The sequence below is a fragment of the Oryza glaberrima genome, chromosome 8, assembly GCF_000147395.1.
Source record: "Oryza glaberrima chromosome 8, OglaRS2, whole genome shotgun sequence".
Lineage (NCBI taxonomy): Eukaryota > Viridiplantae > Streptophyta > Magnoliopsida > Poales > Poaceae > Oryza > Oryza glaberrima.
The window spans coordinates 18,389,968-18,409,944 of record NC_068333.1 but is presented as its reverse complement, the minus strand read 5'-3'; the positions used below and the strand labels follow the sequence as shown (position 1 = coordinate 18,409,944).

The window sequence follows — 19,977 nt, the reverse complement described above, 5'->3', positions numbered from 1 at the left end:
AGGTACTCAAGTCTAATTGTAACATGTAGTACGTTTTACTATATATGCTTTTTAAGGGTAAAAAAGTTCACATCAAGAATAGAAGCATCAACCAAGATAGAAATTGAACCGGTACATGAATACTAAATAAGTAAAATGTTTTTAATTTGGGACAAGACAGCCAACTCATGAGTCCATAAGCTTTGCAAAAAAGGGCAGGCAGGGCCAGCTAGTTAATTAGCCAGCAAGACTAATTAGGGTGACAGAGTATCATGAAGATTTGCTTTACTTAGCTAATTATTCCACATCTTCATGAACCTCGTCAGTCATCACACCTTCCTTTCCAAAAACGAAACTCAGAAAAACAATAAAGGAAACCGCATTAGCTAGCAACCTAACTAAATTAGAAGCTAACCTATAGCTTACGACAAACACAGCTGAATTAATCAATTAATTAATACACTAATGCAGCATCATGATGGGGCATCCTCTCATGCACGCGTCGGCCATCGATACGATGAAGGTTTTGATATGTTTATCATGGCACATTAACAAATGAGGACGAGGTAGACGAAAGCTAAAAAAGGGATTAATTGATTGATCCTGGAAGACCCTGCCTGCATCGTGCAGCCTCCAAACGCGCCCTGTACTTGTTTAACTATATATTTTTTTTATTTTATGTCCTCTCTTGGAATACTTTCTTAAGGAAGAAGTTGTAGTGCATCAGGGCTAGCTACCTAGCTAGCTAACCAGCCTTGATTAGAGAAATAGAGCTACCTGTAAAGAGCACTCTAAGGAGATTAGCACAAGATTAGAGAGAGATAGAGAGCTTGGCTTGAAAGATAGCCGAGGTTGTTGCTGCTGCTAGTTGTTATTTCTGCGTAGATCTGTAAGAGGGAAAAGGAGGAGGAGATCGAAGGGGAAGATGGGGAGAGGGAAGATAGAGATAAAGAGGATCGACAACGCGACGAGCCGACAGGTGACATTCTCGAAGCGGCGGAACGGGCTGTTCAAGAAGGCGAGGGAGCTCTCCATCCTCTGCGATGCCGAGGTCGGCCTCCTCGTCTTCTCCAGCACCGGCCGTCTCTATGACTTTGCCAGCTCCAGGTATTTGTTTTTTTTCTTTGCTTCACTCCCACATTAGTTAGCTTAATTAGGATCTAAGCTCCTAATTAGATCTGCTAATTACGGGGTTAAGCATGTCTTGGAAGTTAGAACGCTTTGGTTGACTTTAGTTTAGGGCAGTGATGATGTGCAAGTAGCAGAGATACCTCGTACCAACTTGGTACATGATGCGTTTGCTTTGGAGAGATCTGTACGGTGATTGGACCACTTAGATTCTTACTCTGAAATCGACTTTACTGGTTTGATTTAAGTAATTTTTGGATGGTTCTGCGCGATCAATAGACCATTCCAACCCTTGAATGAGGAGAATCCTCAAACAGAACGTGCTAAAATTTCCTCAAAATCAATGGAAACTATCATAGATAAGATTGAGTCATAGCTAGGTGCATGTCTTTGTATGATAGAATTTAAATTCTGATGTCCAATAATATTACACATGTGTAATATACGTGTGTTTTTAATAGAAATATGATCAAAGATTTATCACTATTCTCAGTACTTTCAAATTGAATTTAGTGCGATAATGGACTTGTCGTTAACTACAATGTATAAGGATTCGCACAATATTCAAAAATTCCATCTCTTGGTGAATGAGAATGAAATGAAAGAACGCTTGTTTTTTTTTTCTTCCTCCCTCCCTAGCTACTCAATGAATCAACCTGGTGGTAGAGAGATACATGTAGCTAGGACAACAGCTTTATCAAGATCTTTACTTTATGTCCCTCAACAATTGTCGAAGTCTATTATGTTATCGTACAAAAGAATATGATTAATTCTACATTGTTCATCCTGGCTTATTAAACTACAGATAGTAAGATATTATGTATCATCTATAGATACGTTGTTTTCTGAAACTTAAAAATAGGTTTCAAAGTAAATCCAAAGGGGAAAAAAAGTTACTCCTTTCGTCTCAAAATATAGCAATTTGAAATTGGATGGGACACATTATCCAACGAATCTATACAAGGAGCTAGGACATATCAGGAGACAGCTGTATTGTTTGCCATGCTATTCACAACGATACTCCTATGTAACAAGATTAATTAATGGATTTTTCTTGAAAGGGGGTGGGCGAGCAACTCTGATAGAATTTAAATCTTGATGCTCATGATTACTCACATATGGGTGCACGTTTAATTTAGTGAAGTTATGGATTCATCGCTACTCCTATATAGTCTATCTCTTGCCCGTGTGTTCAAGCACGTTTCTTATATAACGTGTGATATACGTATATATCAGTGTGCGTCCTCCACATGATCGGAAAAATAAAGGCTTTAATTTTTTTAAAAAAATGTTATCAAAATGTTCATAATAAAATAAACAACCATGATCCACGAATAACCTAATTACCTAATAATAATAAACAACAACGAATAGTTTTGGTGCTAGGCCCAGCCCAGCCGTACATGACAAGTAGGAAAATATGGATAGAACCATCGTGTCATGGCCATGGCAGGTTGGCTTGCTTTGTGTTCAGAAAGTATTTGTCCAGATGCATAGAAATATTTGCATATCCAAACATCCCGTTCAATCATCCACTGAATGTATTTTGGGAGCACAAAAATTACTCAGTTTTGTAACAAATGCATGAACAAACGTTTAATAAATCAATTTAATAGGAACAGGTACTGAATTGAGTTCCAACTGATTACATCATGTTAAGTGCTGAGTCGACCACACACCTAATGCACATTCTAACTTCTAAGTGAGATTTATTGGACAATGATACTGAGTTACTGGAGCAAAGCTCCCTGTTACAACTTACAACGCAAGTATGCAACTAATTATGCATTATGTTGACAACGCCTGAAGCTTAATCTTCCAAGTGTTTTGGATGCTTGGATCCTCGTAACAGCACGGTTATAACTTGAGGCATGTCTTGTAGTGCCTTCAAAACCATCTTTTAGCATTGTCACTGCTTTTTCTCCATACAAATAGCTCAAGATTCGTAGAAAACAACAAACTAAATAGGAAAAGGATGACAAATTAGGAGAACAGTGTCTAGTTTTAAGATAACAGGAAATTAAGCAGTAAGAACCAATTAACTCAAAACACTCCACACTTAATTCTTTGTGTTGACCTTACAGTTATCTATCCACGTGGATTACTTGTCAAAGAACTAGGCCTTCATTAAAAGTTTGCATTTGTCATCTTACATACTGATGCCCATGTACTACAAAATAAGCTTGCAGGAGCTATATGATAGCATTCAACACTACTGTGGCATGTGTTGACATGTGTTCTAATGGGATCTTGATTTTTTTTTTTCAACCAGCATGAAATCCATAATCGAGAGATACAATGAGACGAAAGAAGATCCCCATCAAACCATGAACGCAAGTTCTGAGGCAAAGGTATGAATATAAAAACTTCCTATTTGTTGCTTGTGGCTAATTTCCTCTTAGAAATAGTTGGATGATCACATACTTATATGCACAAACAAGTTCAAGTACGAGAAATGAAAGAAAATTAGGTGCACAACAAATCCTGCCCAATCCCGATGCCTAAGACTAAGAGTTACTCCCACCCTTTGATCTTGTACTCCAATTCTTTCTTGCCAGTTGAAAAATTGGGCCCAAATCAAAATAGATGTGCTAGTTACTCAGTATTCACATGAAATTCTGAGTTACACGCAATTCATATAAAAGAAATGGTTGAAATAAACAAGCCACAGATCATAATCACAAATTAGTTTTGCTGATAAGAGTTGCCACTTAGTTATTTGACTTGCTTTCACTAATTCAGTTAAGCAGGCATGTTCTCTATCTGACTGAGCCAATGAACCGTCAATGGGTGAATTTACATAGTATAGGCATCCAGCCCATATCTACTTCAATATCCATATCCAATAAGGGAGTAAATCACTAGCTCCAAGTCTAGCTGTTCACTGTAGTACTGGATAGTAACAGATCAAAGCTCTACATTGCTTTCAAGATTGGATAGCATAACTCCACTATATTTTGACCCCTAACATTACTTACCCAACCGTCTAGTGAGATAAGAATGTCCAACTTAAATCAGGGACCAAAATGAGGACAAATGAACTATAAAAGAAAACAAGAGTAAATTGCATTGTATGTCCTGAACCTTGCATTACTGGTTCAAGTGTATGAACATTGATACTAGGAATATATGTCCTCAGACTTGTTTAAAGTGGTTAAAGTAGGGATATCTGTTGATTCTAGGTATCTGTACTGTATGTGAGTTGCTAAAATCAGGAGTAGATGGTTTTTAGTTCCCCTGAATGACAACGTGGTTATACATCATTCCCACTGGCTGAGAACCACATCTCAGTTTACCTATATCTGATCAGATGGGTGCAGCTGTGACAGCTTTGCAATCAACGCCTGTCAAATAATTTTCTGCTGAAACAAGCCACACTGCTATGTTGTGTCAGAATATTCCACCAGGCATAGGATGCGGCTAATTTGGTCAAAGATGGGGAAGAGTGAAGAAGATGAGAGGAGAATTCGATGGGGAAGAGTGAAGATGAGAGGAGAGAAACGGATGTAGTCTGTCAGTCAAAAGCACTTGTGACCCGTTGACTTGTTTGTATCAATCAAACAAGATTAGGGGCCAAAAAGCCCAAACTATCTAGTTTCAATGTTCAGGGATTTACTTGAACCACTGGTGCAAATTCTCTTCTAGTATTCTGATAAATAAAACGCCAGATAGATTGACATACACTACGTTGTCTGTAACATCCATTGGCATATAAAGTTATAAATAACGATCAGAGAAGACTACATGCACTTTGGCACTAATGACTAGATGACAATTTAGGGAACCCAGTATATAATAAAGGCTGACAAGGCTGCAATATATCATTATTTTAGCTGATTATCCTGATTGCTGCAACCAATAAGAGCACCCATCCACAGAACAGATAGCTTTTACATGAAAACGCTAGATATAGCTATATAAAGACACAATACTAGGATGCTATCGACAGGAATAATCGAGCGCATCTATCAGCATCCACTGTATGAACTGCCAAAGTGAATCCAACTCCAACATGAAGATTCTTTGAGTTGTATTCAGCCATAAAAGGACACTGGTGGTCACAACCTATAAACTACTGAATAAACTCCAGAAAGAACTCAAAAATTAATTTCTGGATTAACTTAGGATTATGTACATCATAACTAAAAACTACACAATACCAGGAAAGCACCAAACAATCAGATCTAGCATACAGAAATTCAGGCACCAATTAGAACAGAAAGCAATTTATTTACCAGTGGTAGCTGTTTTTGGTGGGGAGTATATGGTAGAAGGCGTAACTTGACAATCGGATTCTTCTGACTCATCATGATGATAAATGAGAGCTTGTTGAAGGTGAATCATCTCCTATATCACTGATTAAATGCTAACATTATTCCAATGAAAGAACTGGTGAAATAGCTCCAACATATGGACATATCTTCCAATGAAAGATATGTCCATATGACACGAATTCACCTGCCAAATATGTGTCTACCTGCAAGTTTTTGCATTTGTAAAAAAAAAAATGCATTTGTCATTCCTTAGGGGAAGTGGCATTTTCAAGGCTAATTTTAAAAAAAAAAATAGTATCAAAATTGTTCTGCAATAGAGATGCTAGCATGAATTAGGATGAGCAAATGCGAATTATTTTATTTGCGGGCTTGTGGCATATGTACCATGTGCTGCTCTACAACTACCCAACAATTATTGTAGCTAAACTAAACAATAAACATGTCATTGAAAGTTGGATCTGTTGTATGCCTGTAAAACATAAATTAATACAACATATTGTGAAATCAAAGGTATATCGAGAGGTATTTCATAATATTTTGGGCAATCTTTTTGCCCCACTTAACTTTCTGACTGAAACAAAAGCTGTTTGGTTCTTTACCCTACCAAATCTTTGCTAGTGCCAAATTTTTGGCATGTTTTGGCACTACCAATTCTTTGGTAGGGTAGAGATGCATGGTACATATTTGAATTGCTACCAATATAAAGCCAAATATTGATGATATAGAGAAGAAAGTTCTAGATTAGTGCCAAATTGTTAATGGGCATTACCAATGATTTGGCTTTAATCCAACCATACAATATCTTCAAGATACCAATAGATTGGTAAGGTCATGTTTTGGCTTCAATCCAAAATGGGCCATTTTGGATCGATGCCAAAATGTGCCCTACCAATTGTTTGGCAGTTCAAATAGTAGTTTGATTGGTTTGGATTAGAGCCAAAGTATTGGCAATACCCATAGCTAATTTGGTAGCATTCTAGAACTTTCTTCACTATAACAAGCATATTGGTAGCAAATGGTAGCAAACCAAACACATTATATGAATTCTACCCTACCAAATAATTGGTAGTGTCAAAATTTACCTAGATTTTGGCACTACCATTGAATTGGTAGGGTAGAGAACCAACACGTTCCAGTGACCTTTTTTTCTTAACTCATTGCAGTTACTGTTATGGAGCATATGTACCAAGTAGGTTACAATTGTTGGATTGGATATGTTGATCTCAACCTAAGATTGTTACTATCACCAGGGTTTACGATTCCAACGAAATAAAATCGGATTTCACAAAATTTCGACATTCCGACGAGGCTCGAAAGTAGAAACCGTCTGAGATTTCGAGGACTTTGATCCAAATTCAAATTTGAATTGATAAAAAAAGAAAAAAACAAATAAAATCCTATAAATACTATGATATTCATAGAACCTATTGGGATATAAATATTCAAAAAAAAAATGATGTATTGTGTGTATTTACTTAAACTTACATCAGGAAAGAAAAGAATAAAGAATTAAAAAAAGGAAAACACTTAAATGGGCCAGATTGCATGTACTAGGCCCAGTTAGTAGTTGGTCCAAATTACAGATTACAGATCGAAATTTCGATGATTTCGACCGGAATTTCGCCAAAACCGACCGGTTTTCGAGAACTTGTCAACAAACTCAGGGAATTTGTATTCAAATTTTAGTTTATGAAATTTGTTCGGAATTTACCGGTTTTCCACCTGATTTCGCGAAATTCTGAATTCCGCCAGTGCCCGAAACGAAAGGGCCTGTCATAATCGTAAACCCTGCCAATTACAAGTTACTATTGGACATTTTAAACTTGATTCTATACTATTATTAAGAAACAATGTACAATTAAAAAAAAACAAAGAAAAACAAAAGGATGGTTTGGATCACTGCAAAATATTTATCATAAAGTGGTACCTTGGCCCCCATGAGACTTAGGGTTTGGATGGATTAGGGTTTTGTCAAAACTTTAACCATAAAATCGAAGATTATGGCCACAAGGCCAACAATTCACAAGCCATAACACGGGGGGTTTTCTGCTACTTCAACCCCCACTCAATGTTTTATTTAATTTACTGTGCAAAGATTTCCGTGTTCTATCATCTTAATTCATTCCATAGAGAAGTGGGAGTATTTTTGTATGCTTTTGTGAAACAGCTGAAAATAGCAAGTGAATACAAGCACCCAACAAGAAAGCTTGAAAAGAATAGTTCTCATCAGGGTTTACGATTTACGATTCCGACAAGCCCTTCCATTTCGGGCACTGGCGGAATTCGGAATTTCGCGAAATCCGGTGGAAAACCGGTATATTCCGAACAAATTTCATAAACCAAAATTTGAATACAAATTCCCTGAGTTTGTTAACAAGTTCTTGAAAACCGGTCGGTTTTGGCGAAAGTCCGATCGAAATCATCGAAATTTCGATCTGTAATCTGTAATTTGGACCAACTACTAACTAGGCCTAGTACATGCAATCCGGCCCATGTAAGTGTTTTTCTTTTTTTTTAATTCTTTATTTTTTTTTTCTTTCCTGATGTAAGTTTCAGTAAATACACACAATACATTTTTTTTTAATATTTATATCCCAATAGGTTCTATGAATATCATAGTATTTATAAGATTTTATTTGTTTTTCTCTTTTTTTTATCAATTCAAATTTGAATTTGGATGAAACTTCTCGAAATCTCAGACGGTTTCTACTTTCGAACCTCGTCGGAATATCGAAATTTCGCGAAATCCAACCGGATTTCGTCGGAATCATAAACCCTGGTTCTCATCACAAAAGATGGAAAAGAAAAAAATTGATGTAATTAAGAAGAATATTATCAGAGTAGTTCATAAGATGAATATTCTAGTTAATTAAAGAAGGATGACAAATGATGTCAAAGGAACAACTACCGGTTTGACGATTCAAACATGTACCACCAGAAATTTAAAAAATAAAAACCCAAATACTCCCTCCAGTCAAATATAATTGATGTTGGGAGAGCTAAGTTTTGTCCTCCCAACGTCTAATATATTTGACTAGAGAATACTTAATTTCACTAATCTGAAATCCTTATGCATTTTCAGAACATGTAAACTCAAAAGTGTTGCTAGCTCATACTAATGTTTTTTTTTTTTGACTGGAAAGCTCATACTAATGTTGTTGCCACTTTCTACCTATGATAAATAGAAATTCATGAGCTGAAGAGAAGAACATAAGGCTGCAAGAAAAACCGTCCAGCTATACTAATTTAATGTTTTCATTTTACTAGCTTTGGCAACAGGAGGCAGCAAGCTTGAGGCAGCAACTGCATAACTTGCAAGAATATCATCGGTATGATCTTCAGCCAACCTACAATAAATCATAAATGTGCATGAGTTCTATGAATTTGAATAATTGATAATTGATAAAAGTAAATAAATAATGAGGACTGTGTCTTTCATTGTTTTCTAGTATGCTAGTGCATATGATTCACTTGAGAACCATTAAACAAGTTTTAGGTACCAAAAATTAAACAGAACATTAAAAAAAATAAATTGTCTCCGTATTATTCCCATCTCACTACTCATCTTCTCCCTATTCCTGAGATATTTGAGTGTGTTCATATTTAACTCCACTTTCTCTTGGTTTTATACTCTTCCCAATTCTTGTGCCCACTCAAAATAAGCCTTATATTTTGAAAGAGGGGAGTACATGGTTTCACTATGAAACAACTATCAGTGTAACCATGAACTATAACTATACATTATGGCTCTCTAGGCATCTACTGTGCTATGCACCATATAAGACCAATATTACCAAAAACGAAATTTGGAGGTTTCGGTCGTGTCTTCAGGTATACAGACTGAGACTTATATAATGTCCTCAAGTCAAGCAATAAAAACAAAGAAACTCAAGTTGCACTAGTTGTTCCATAATCACTGATAGTAACACCCTTAGGACATGCTTTGCCTTTCCTATCACTCAAGATAGCAAATGGTTAATTAGTGGCACTGTTAACATATGGTATTGGATAAACAACCTTCAAACACACTAATAAGCAATTATCTGTTCCCATTTCTTACTTGATTAAAGTGGGTGTCCTTACAGACGAAATTGAATATAACGTGTTAGTTCAGTTAACCTGTATTATTTGATAATCAGGAGCTGAATAGATCACTTGAGATACTGACATAAATTATATATGTTTGATGCTTCTCCCCATTTAGTAATACTCCTAGTACATGCTTAATTCTAAACTTGTCACCATAGATAGTTGATGCCTTGATGGCCAAATTAGTGGTGTTGCTAGCATACAATATTTGGACAAACAACCTTACAAAATACTGGAGTGAAAAGCAATGATATTGTCCATTTCACTTGATTAAAGTGGTGTCCTTGCACACAGAATTTTAGATAATATGGTTAGTTCAGTTAACCTGTATGATTTGATAATCAGATTCTGCAAAGATAAACTAAGAAGCATCTTATAAACTATATATACGTTTCTCAGCATCATGGTAGCAGGTGCCAGGACATTTGGGTTTTTGGTCATAGCAATTTAATTTCTAGGTCTAAATTCAGGTATATGAATATTCGCATCTAACGACATTAAAAACAGTGTGCGTGTAAAAAACTAAAAATTGAACAAAAGGTTTATAACAAGTGCGATAGCATTTACTCCCTGTGCTCCCCCCCCCCCCCACCCACCCACCCCCCCCCCCCCCCCCAAAAAAAAAAAAAAAAAAAAAAAAAAGCTCATAGCATCCCAATGTGGAGGTAAATGAGTTGGTCATTGGGTAGGTAAAGGGTATTGAAGGGATAAAATTTCTCAATTTGAGAATCGCTGGTAGGTAAGAAGGTAGGAACTGATTTATTTTGGGACAAAGTTTGAACTCTAGAAGTTGGTTTATTTTAGGATGAAGGGAGTAGCATTCAAATAATGACTGTGCATGACGTGATATTGCAGACAGTTGTTGGGACAACAGCTTTCTGGTCTGGATGTAGAAGACTTGCAAAATTTGGAAAGTAAGCTGGAGATGAGCTTAAAAAATATCCGTCTGAGGAAGGTTAAATTACAATTTGTTAACAGTCCATCCACTTCTAATTCTTCCTTGACATAATATCAATAACTACTTTGACTAACATTCACTTTACAGGACAATGTCATGATGGATCAAATTCAAGAATTAAGCAGGAAGGTTGTTACCACTTAGCACATTCACTCAACATTACTTATGTACACTAGTCTACTTGGTCCAAATCTTATTGGAGTGAGATAATTTGCTTGACACTGCACAAACTTCTCACTGAATTGTAGGGAAGCCTCATACATCAGGAAAACATGGAACTACACAAGAAAGTCAGCCTTGTCCATCAAGAAAACATCAATTTACAGAAAAAGGTTGAGGCATGCAGAAACATTTTGCCAAACAATGATGCAGATTCTACAAGTGATATTTTCTCAATTCACTTTTCTGGTGTATGCAAATTACAAAATGTCATTTTTTTTATTTATTTTAGCAGGTATATAAGACAAAGAGTAATGGGCATCCAACAGGTTCTACCATCCAGCACAGCTTTCTGATTACAGATAATGAAATTGGCCCTAATCTTGAGCTAAGTCTGCCAGAGAATGTAGAAAAGGAGTAGTCAGGAACACCAAATCCAGGGTGAGTTCTTGTTATTTTAAATTCAGATACCAAGACACACATTACAACACATTGTTAAAAGTTTATTCAAATTGCAGCAGACTTCAGCCCAAGTGAGGATGGCAAACGCTAAGATTAAGTGACTAATGGCATATTTCCTTTGGTGTCACTATAAAACCTCGAAGCTAAACTTCAAAGCATTACCCATGCAATATTTTCTGCATGAACAATTTATCAGTTTAGTTCAGTTTTTTGTTCAAGTTGCTGGGAACCCATTCAACCAGAACAGAGTTTATGTCATGTATTCTGCTGTTCTGAAGACTATGTAGTTCTTGTGGTTCAAAATAATGCAGGGCAGAGAGTGCACAGCACTTATTTGTATCGCGCCAAACATAGGCACTTGATCTTGTATTGATTTGAACTTGGTAGATGCATGTGGTTACTTTTGAAATGCAATGAAGCTGCTTGGAATATAAGGAAATTGCCGATGATCTAAAATGCTAAACAGCAGAATAATATCCAGTGATACATTAGAAGTTCACAAATGAGCCACCCACGTGACCAAGGATGCGGAATTGGGATAGTGGGTAACTTGGCACCCCCAATGATCTTACATATGGAGAATAAATATATAGAAAACGATTTTGCTATATTTCTGTTTTGGTCTGTTTTCAGTCGTAGTTCTACTGCTCGTTTTTGCCTTGAGCCTATGGCACCATGTATCTGGACGTTCATGCCAATATGATTAGGTTCACATGCAGCTTAGGTTCACCATGCATCTGGATGATTGAAATTGGTGCCCTTTTGCTACTTGTTTTGGATCCATCACCTTTTAATGTAAGTTTGCACTAGTACTTTCTAGTTATTGTATATATGTAAGTATTAGAGAAAATTACTGTGTAAGTTTTAAGTTACAGTGTAAGTTGTAATTTACAGTGTAAATATATGGACCAAGATATGGAATTTACGGTGTAAATAGTACATGCTAAAACATTTAACTATTTTTTCATATGGTGCCATAAATATAGATAGTCCCTATAGAAAACATATAGAACTTACATTCTATATTCTGTTTCCAAGTACCATGAAGCTACTTCATATTAATTTTTTAACATTAATACTACCTCCGGTCAAAATATTTGTTGTTTAGACCAAGATTTGATCAAACTTTGAAAATTCCAACCATCTTTGGTTTCTTAAATGCTTAGTTTAAAAATAAAAGAAATTATATACATAATTTTGCCTCGAAAAGTACTATTGTAATATCATAAACTTATTAGATTTTATACATTTATTCTAACATAAAATTGGTTGTTGGAATTTTAAAATTTTGACCAAATCTTGTCCTAAACAACAAATACTTTTGACCGGGGGAGTATTAACTTAAAAGGGTTCCTCTTTCAAGTGCAGTTTAAATACGAGAAAAGTTTCTTATGCGCTTAGCTCAAAATTTGGTGTTCGTAACAGATCCTGGAATCAAGGCTGCCATTGAATAATCACCTCTCACAAGTCACAAGAACATTATTTTACCAACAGCTAAGTTATTATATAGCTACAGCAACTAGAACCATGTACTTCAACAAGATTGAACAAGAAAAATAGTTCCAACCAATAAGATTAATGCCTAAAACATATATTTGATTTTGGTTGCCTCACTGGTATGCGTGTATGGTGGTTTGTACTGATGCTGTAACTAGATAAATCTTTGCGCATTGATGTGGGGCATCAATATGTGCACTGTGGTTGCGATATGTGGATTGACAGTCGTCTCACAGAAAAGTTCCTAATCCTAGAGCAAGAAAATGGTTTGTGCGGGAAGAAATTACGCATTTAGGGACCATCTGTGTGAAAACTTGACGATGTCGCTTCATGTGGTGGCTTCTTTATAGCAATAATCACGCTAAGTGGGTTCCATCTAGAAAGAACTAAAGGATCAATAAAATTATGAATACATGTCATTTCAGAATTTTCCAAGAGAACTTACAATTTCTTGCAAATTATGCAGTTGCCACCTCTAGCTTGCTGCCCCCAATTGCATATCTAATCAGAACAATTAAAAGGTTAGTTCCGTCATATATCAACTACAGCAAAAGTACATGTGATACTTTTAATGCTTGCTCGTGTCACAGACATAATTTTCTCTGCAAAAGTGGTTGACATGTTATCTGTTTAGTGTTATCCAGTAAGAATGCGCAGAATTTTTGGTTTGGTGATATGAGAATAGCATAAAAGCACCCTATAGATCTACCTCTAAGACATACCAAAGGAAATAACAGAGGGAAGAACTCAATCAAGTGCTTATTAGTCATATACAGCCAGTATTTTCAACTTCTCATAGGACAGGATGGCAGTGCAATTAACTAATTGGTTGGGAACATTCAAATCCATATCATGGCATGTGCAATGTAAAGAATATCATGATCAACCAGGAAAATTACGGATCAATCATCTAAAAAAATTTGAAAAATGCAATCAACTCTTTGGGATAATGGTATTCATACCCCGTAGTAAAGCTATATCTTCCAAAACAAATGCTAAAACACTATTCACTTTAATACTATTGGTTCAAGAAGCCGCTAGGCGCTAGAGGGTCAGCAAGGCTGGCACCTAGCACCTAGATGTCAACTAGGCGGTGCCTACTGCCTAGAACAAACTTGACTATGGAGTTTCAAGCAGTTGGGAAGCATATGACATGAAAGAAGACAATATAACATTACATAGCAATATAGAGCCCCCAAGGCAGGGAAGCACCTAATGCACCCTCAAATGCCAAATTACAGTGGCTACCCAGTACCTAGCACCGACTTTTAGACCATTGTTTAATCCTATACTCATAAGATTTTCCATTGGTCAACTGACATCAAGAAAACAAAAATAGGACAGACGACACATGCAAAACAGCTAAAGCATGCAACCAGCCTGGCACAAGACTGCATGGGTGGAAAGCTACAGATGTTGGTAGTTCCATCACCTGTCGTGAGTAAGCCTGGAGGCCAGAGCATAGGGGCACAATAGCAATAAATCTACACGATGCAAGCAAAAGCGACTAAATTTTGCATCAAGGCATATCTTTTTTTTGCATCTAAGATATATGCAAACTAATATTAACTAAAATTGTTAAATTTGTTCAGCCAAAATAAATAGGAAAAGAATATCTGAGCTACTCACAGCTAAGCTTATATGACCTTTTCAGACCCTACTGGTTCAGTGTCAATTATAGAATATATAATGAGAAATAGTCCGTGCATATGGAAATATAATGGTGCCCTAATGCTTTATTTAAACAACATAACCCCCTTCGCCTATGCACAATGAAAAAACAGAGTCCATTGGATAATGTGTGCGAGAAACTAGTAATTTTATTCAGCCAGCATGAATACAATGGCCTTTTATATTCCATGTTGTCTTGCACCATCTTTACCCACAACCTTCTGCTATGGAAAAAAGAAAAATCCAAGATATCTAGGACTCGATTTGTCCAACCAGCAAAGCTAACTGATCTGCAACAAAAACATTATATAGCCACCGCATACTCAGGTCTTCAAAACTTCCAACACCAACACTAGATGAATGAGAAAATGAAGCTCATTCGGTCTGAATGAGTAAACTGGGCATTCTGCTCAATTTCAATCGCATCCAGCATTGAAAAAAAAAACCCACACAACGCATGCGCGGACTCCCCCCAACCCAAAACACACACGCGAAGACACACGCCACGATGAGACGCGGAACCGATCTTCGTTAACCGACCCAACCCTAGCCCCTAACCAAGATCACATCCGCGGGGAGCTGAATTGAACGGGTTCGGAGGGGTGGGGGAGAGAGTGGCGGCGGGCTCACCTGATCCCCTCGTCCTCGTCCGTGGTCGGCTGGTCGCTGCGCGCGGCGGCTCCAGTAAAACCCTAGATCAGGCGGGCGGAGAAGAGGGGGCATCGCGCGGCGGGTAGCGGGGGCCGCACCGCACGGGACGACGACAACGAGTTTATCTATTATGCTCCCTCCGTCACTAATACTACCTCCCATTCAGGTTATAAAACTTCCCAGTACCGCTCACATTCTCACACACACACACACACACACACACACACACACACACACACACACACACACACACACATATATATATATATATATATATATATATATATATATATATATATATATTAATAAATCTAGGTACGCATATATGTAACATATATATGAACGTGGGTAATGCTATAAAGTCTTATAATATAAAATAGAGAAAGTATAAGTTATTAGGGATTTTGACATTTTACTGTTTGACCACTCGTCTTATTAAAAAAGTTTAGAATTATTTTTTACTTACTTTATTATTAAAAGTACTTTAAGCATAACTTTTCGTTTTTTATATTTATATATTTTATTTAAAATAAGACGAGCGGTAAAATATTACAAGCAAAATGTCAAAATCAGAACAGGAGGGAGCAAGTGTCTCCGCGGCAGAGGACGAGCAAGACAGGCAGAGCAGCATAGACAGAGAGCGTATAGCAAGCTAGCAACTCTCATAGGCTGTGTTCGGGATGTCCAGCACATACGACGAAACACTCGTTACCGTATAACTAATATAATATTAGTTTAAATTATTAAAAAATGAGTTATTATGATTTTTAAAGCAACTTTCGTATTAAAAAACTTTTGTAAAAACACGTCGTTTAGTAGTTTGGAAAGCGTGCACGTAAAAAATGAGAAGATAAGTTATGAAAGCATAGCCTCAATCACTGGAATAAAAGAGTAAATTATATTCACGTTAATAAATCACTTCCAAGTTATCTCAATCTCCTCTCCTCTCCTCCTCCTCCTCGAGACAACTTGTCTTGATGGCAGGTGGTCCTCTAGTTCAAATTGAAAGTTTTGGTAATAATGACTAGTCCTAAATGAAAATGTGTGCTAACACCTGGTTCATGGTGAAACTTAGGTAAGAACCCAACATATAATTTACTCTTTAAAAAATGATGCAACAATTTAGTTAAGAACTTGAGAATTGGACGTCGAAGGGAAACAACCTGGTAATGTGGATGCATTCTAGTATAAGAACTTATCAAACTAGTATTTTGATACAATAACTTAGCTCAATATGTGTTATTTTAGTCCACGGGTGCTAGATGAGTTTTTCTTACGATGCCAATATGATATCATATAGCAATCGTGCGAATATTACTTTAAAATCTTGGATTTAACATATAAGAATTGCGTTCCTCATTCAATTTGCACCAGCGGTCAGGATTTTTTCTTCACCTTCTCAAATCTTATCTGAGATATACATTTTTTACATAGTAAAATTTAATTGACTTTTAGTGATTAGATTGAAAAAAAATATACTTTTACATATTTGTACAAGCACATTGACAAAATAAACACTTACAAACTAAATGTATATAAAAAGATGCTCAAAATAACTAAATTTGCATCCACATGTTAAGTTGGTTGGTGTATCGTGAGTACAATTTAGTCTAAATAGAAAAAAATGACGGTATCAATAAATACATTATTATATTATGGAGTAAAACTTTACATTAGACTATTGTTCGGTACCACTTGATTACAGCTGCACGATAGCAGCAGACGTGTTTTACAGCAACCACTGCTACTAGAGCAATTAAGTCGAACATGCCCACTATCACTTTGCTCAAAGTTTAAAAGTACATTAGATCAAGCTCAATATTTTCACTCAATATCATAAATCTTTGTATTCTGTTACACTTTGGATCGATATTGAGTTTAAACTATTAGGTCAACTTCAACCCCTCAAGCAAACATAGTCGTTGCTCTTCCTCACTGGTGTCATTAATTCTCGCCACGTCATCGCTACAGGCAAGCACATGTATCTACAAAGTAAAGAGCAGTTGTGTTTGCTTACTGCAGCTAAGCAATAGCTCGAGCACCGAGTGCCGAAGGTTCGTAACAAGAGATTGCGACCCAAAAGCATGCCATGAGGAAAAAGTATTTGGAATACTTCCAACCCTTATAAAGATTTCCAACCATATTAGAACATCCCTAGCAATAGCCCATAGTTTAGAGCTCCTAAAAACTTATCCAATTTCCTAAGGAATAATGCCTCAAACTTCAGCACTACTCTCATTTATTAGAACTATTTTGTTCTATTCTATTTCAACCCTGCCTTGAACTAGGGCCTACGGCGCAACACAGCCTAATCGGTGCAAGGGACATGAAGGAGGACAAAGAGAATGGTGGAGGTGCTTAGCTCAGGAAGCAGCCGGAGATGGCATTGTTGCACTCTTCATCCGCTAAGGTCTGCACAAACAGTGGTATTGGAGTTTGCAAGGTGTGGTAGAGGTTTGAGAGGGTGGGGAGGGTGGATGGTGTAGAAATAGCTAGCTAGAGAAGGACCGGTGGTGCAGGGATACCGATGGAGGACTTTTTAATTTTGCTCTCATTGTAGGTGTTTGCTATAACTTGTTTTTAGCTTTAACCCCTCAGAATTGTTTGGGGACTTAGGATTGTGTTTAAGGCCCTGTTTAGATCCCACCCAAAAATTTTTCACCCTGTCACATCTAACATTTGAACACATGCATGAAGTATTAAATATAGGCTAAAAAATAACTAATTGCACATATTGCGACTACTTTGCAAGACAAATCTTTTAAGCCTAATTGCTCCATGATTCGACAATGTGGTGTTACAGTAAACATTTGCTAATTACGGATTGATTAGGCTGAATAAATTCGTCTCACGGTTTACTAACGGATTCTGTAATTATTATTTTATTAATGCCGAACACCCCATGCGACACTCTATATAATACCTGATGTGACACGCCAAAACTTTACACCCCTAAATCTAAGCACCCCCTAAAAAATGGAGATACTCTTTTAGGAATCTAGTCTAAAAGATAAATTTTAGGAATCCAGTCTAAAACCATCTCTCCAAGAGATGCCCAAAGATGGTCCCACTATTTACCTACACCTAAAACTGAATCAATCTGAACCAATTTTGGACACCTCCACGCACTCCCAATTGATGAAATCACGGGAGGTTTTTGCCGCTCACGCCTTTTCTTCCCTTGTCACGCGTTATCACGAGATGGATGAACCCTGGAGTGGCCCTACCTGCCTCCTCGATGTGCCTTGCAGACTTGCCGACGCCCTCGCCGTGGGCTGCCGTAGCTGCTAGGCACGCGAAAGATCACCCTACTGCACAGCATAGCTGAGCCGCTAGTGCGTGATTGGTTGGCAATTCCCAGCGCCCAATCTCCCTCTTACCGGAAAAATGGAAAGACATAAACGGTTAAAGCAGGATCTACTTGAGATGATGTGGCATATTTTAAAGTTATTGAAAACCAAATTTATGGGCACTCTTGTAGTAGAAAGTGATTTTTGGGCCCAATTTCTTTTGGGATGGTCCCAATCCAAGAATTTTATGAGTTAAATTTTAGGATGCTCTGGTAGACGGATAATTTGATGTGTTGCCATCGTCAGTCGACAAGGAAAAGCCAAGGGTGAAATGGACTTCTTTCCAATTCAATAACCGTCGAGGTAATAAGATCTTACTAACCGTCGAGGTAATAAAATTATGCTAGTGTAAACGCACCCCAATCGCGGCATTTAGGCCAATAATTAGCCTTTTCCTCAGCAGCCACGTGAGGTATGGTGTCTGATACTCTATATGCGGATGTGTGTCTGCTGGATACGCTTTACTACCGGAATCTTCTAATGTAGCCAATTCTTAATGATGCATTATTGCTAATAACATATTGGCAATGTTAAGACACGGCCTCTCTTCACACATCCCAAGACATATTCCCCCATCTAAATTATGTGCTAATATTCAATTACACACCTTTAAACAAAGTAGGTAGCTACTCATTTTGTCGATTTTTAATCAGATGGGTGTTAAAAACTACGTTACTAGTGCAGAATAAAACAGTTTGTGCCAGCACAGATGCAGCTCGCCACCAAAGTTCACATGCTTTTAGCCACCGATAGTTTATACCATGGCTTTCTTTCATAATTTTCATAGTTTTTAGAAAAATATCTTATATTCTTTGCACTCTCTGCTCGTTTAGATTATTAAATTTAACAAGTTGATACTGGTTTGAACATTCAGCACTGACCAGACATATAGATAGATAATTTGCTCTACTTTGATTCTTTGAACCTTTTTTGGAGTATATAAATAAATGCCAGTATAATTTGACTAGTGAAAAGTTGAAGTCGGCATCTAGTTTGGCTACTTCATACTTACAACTAAGCTCATGTGGCAGCAGTTGATTTCCTCCTTGACAAGTGGGTTAAGGTTTGGACCTCTTTTTCTTCTAAGATTATATGGTTAATTCGGACTTGTTGATATTTTAAGTTCGTGCCTAGTTTAGCTCAAAACACATTTTTTGGATTGGATAATTATTCAAATACACTTTTTGTTGTAGTTGTCAAAATATTACTAGAGTGAATTGCATTTTTGGGGCATCTTTCACTGTTAAAGTAACTTTTGGCCAACTCTATATTTATTTTACTACCCTGACTCTATTCCTTAACCATCCATATCGTCTTCTCCAGGAAAGTATGGCTTGGTCGTAGGAGAGTTCGCTGATGCGTGGTGGCGATGTGCTTGATGTCGTTGGTGTGCTAAAGGAGAGTGATCGGAGTGTTCCAAATTGAAAAAAAAAAAAAAAACCTAGGCTAAAGGGAAAAAAAACAGTACGGGGCAAATGCCTTGTAGCATTCAACCTAAAAAAGGTAGAAAAAAATGTAAATGATGATCCAAAATAAAACTTTGGGAGAAAATATATGATGCAAATTACATATCTAGTGTAAAACTACTGTAAGATTGAGAAGTAGAAGCCTGAGATTTTTTTTACTCTCAGTAATCTGGTTAATTATAAGAGTAAAAATTTTACTCCAGGTGACATGGACAAATATCAGACGTCTATTTCTCGATCCCATGGTAGTTTTCAGATTTACACTATATATATGGTTTATATTATATATTTTC

General features: G+C 36.9%; 1 protein-coding gene and 1 long non-coding RNA gene across 5 annotated transcripts; one reads left to right on the top strand and one right to left on the bottom strand.

Annotated features, from left to right (window-relative positions):
* The first annotated feature begins 767 nt into the window (after positions 1–767).
* LOC127781702 (MADS-box transcription factor 23) lies at positions 768–12,715 on the top strand. 3 transcript variants are annotated; one of them, XM_052308714.1, is made up of 8 exons: positions 768–1,086; positions 3,380–3,458; positions 8,649–8,710; positions 10,326–10,425; positions 10,516–10,557; positions 10,677–10,760; positions 10,883–11,028; positions 11,109–12,715. In XM_052308714.1, exons 1-7 carry the CDS (start codon positions 905–907, stop codon positions 11,006–11,008), a joined length of 675 nt encoding a protein of 224 aa, XP_052164674.1. In that variant the 5' UTR covers positions 768–904; the 3' UTR covers positions 11,009–11,028; positions 11,109–12,715. The 3 variants fall into 3 exon arrangements, with proteins under 3 accessions (XP_052164674.1, XP_052164675.1, XP_052164673.1); XM_052308715.1 differs by having other exon boundaries at positions 11,106–12,715; XM_052308713.1 differs by lacking the exon at positions 11,109–12,715 and having other exon boundaries at positions 10,677–11,016.
* LOC127781703 (uncharacterized) lies at positions 2,703–15,023 on the bottom strand. 2 transcript variants are annotated; one of them, XR_008019057.1, is made up of 5 exons: positions 14,848–15,023; positions 12,992–13,047; positions 12,834–12,932; positions 5,343–8,728; positions 2,703–3,067 (listed from the first exon to the last, which is right to left on the bottom strand). It is a non-coding gene; the product is annotated as an uncharacterized LOC127781703 (long non-coding RNA). The 2 variants fall into 2 exon arrangements; XR_008019055.1 differs by having other exon boundaries at positions 12,834–12,922.
* Positions 15,024–19,977: the final 4,954 nt, after the last annotated feature.

Bases quoted from the DNA above. Each gene is read 5' to 3' on its own strand.
- LOC127781702 (XM_052308713.1), top strand. From the start codon at position 905: ATGGGGAGAGGGAAGATAGAGATAAAGAGGATCGACAACGCGACGAGC. The intron at 8,711-10,325 runs GTATGATCTTCA...GTGATATTGCAG, and splicing joins AACTTGCAAGAATATCATCG to ACAGTTGTTGGGACAACAGC. The intron at 10,558-10,676 runs GTTGTTACCACT...ACTGAATTGTAG, and splicing joins TTCAAGAATTAAGCAGGAAG to GGAAGCCTCATACATCAGGA.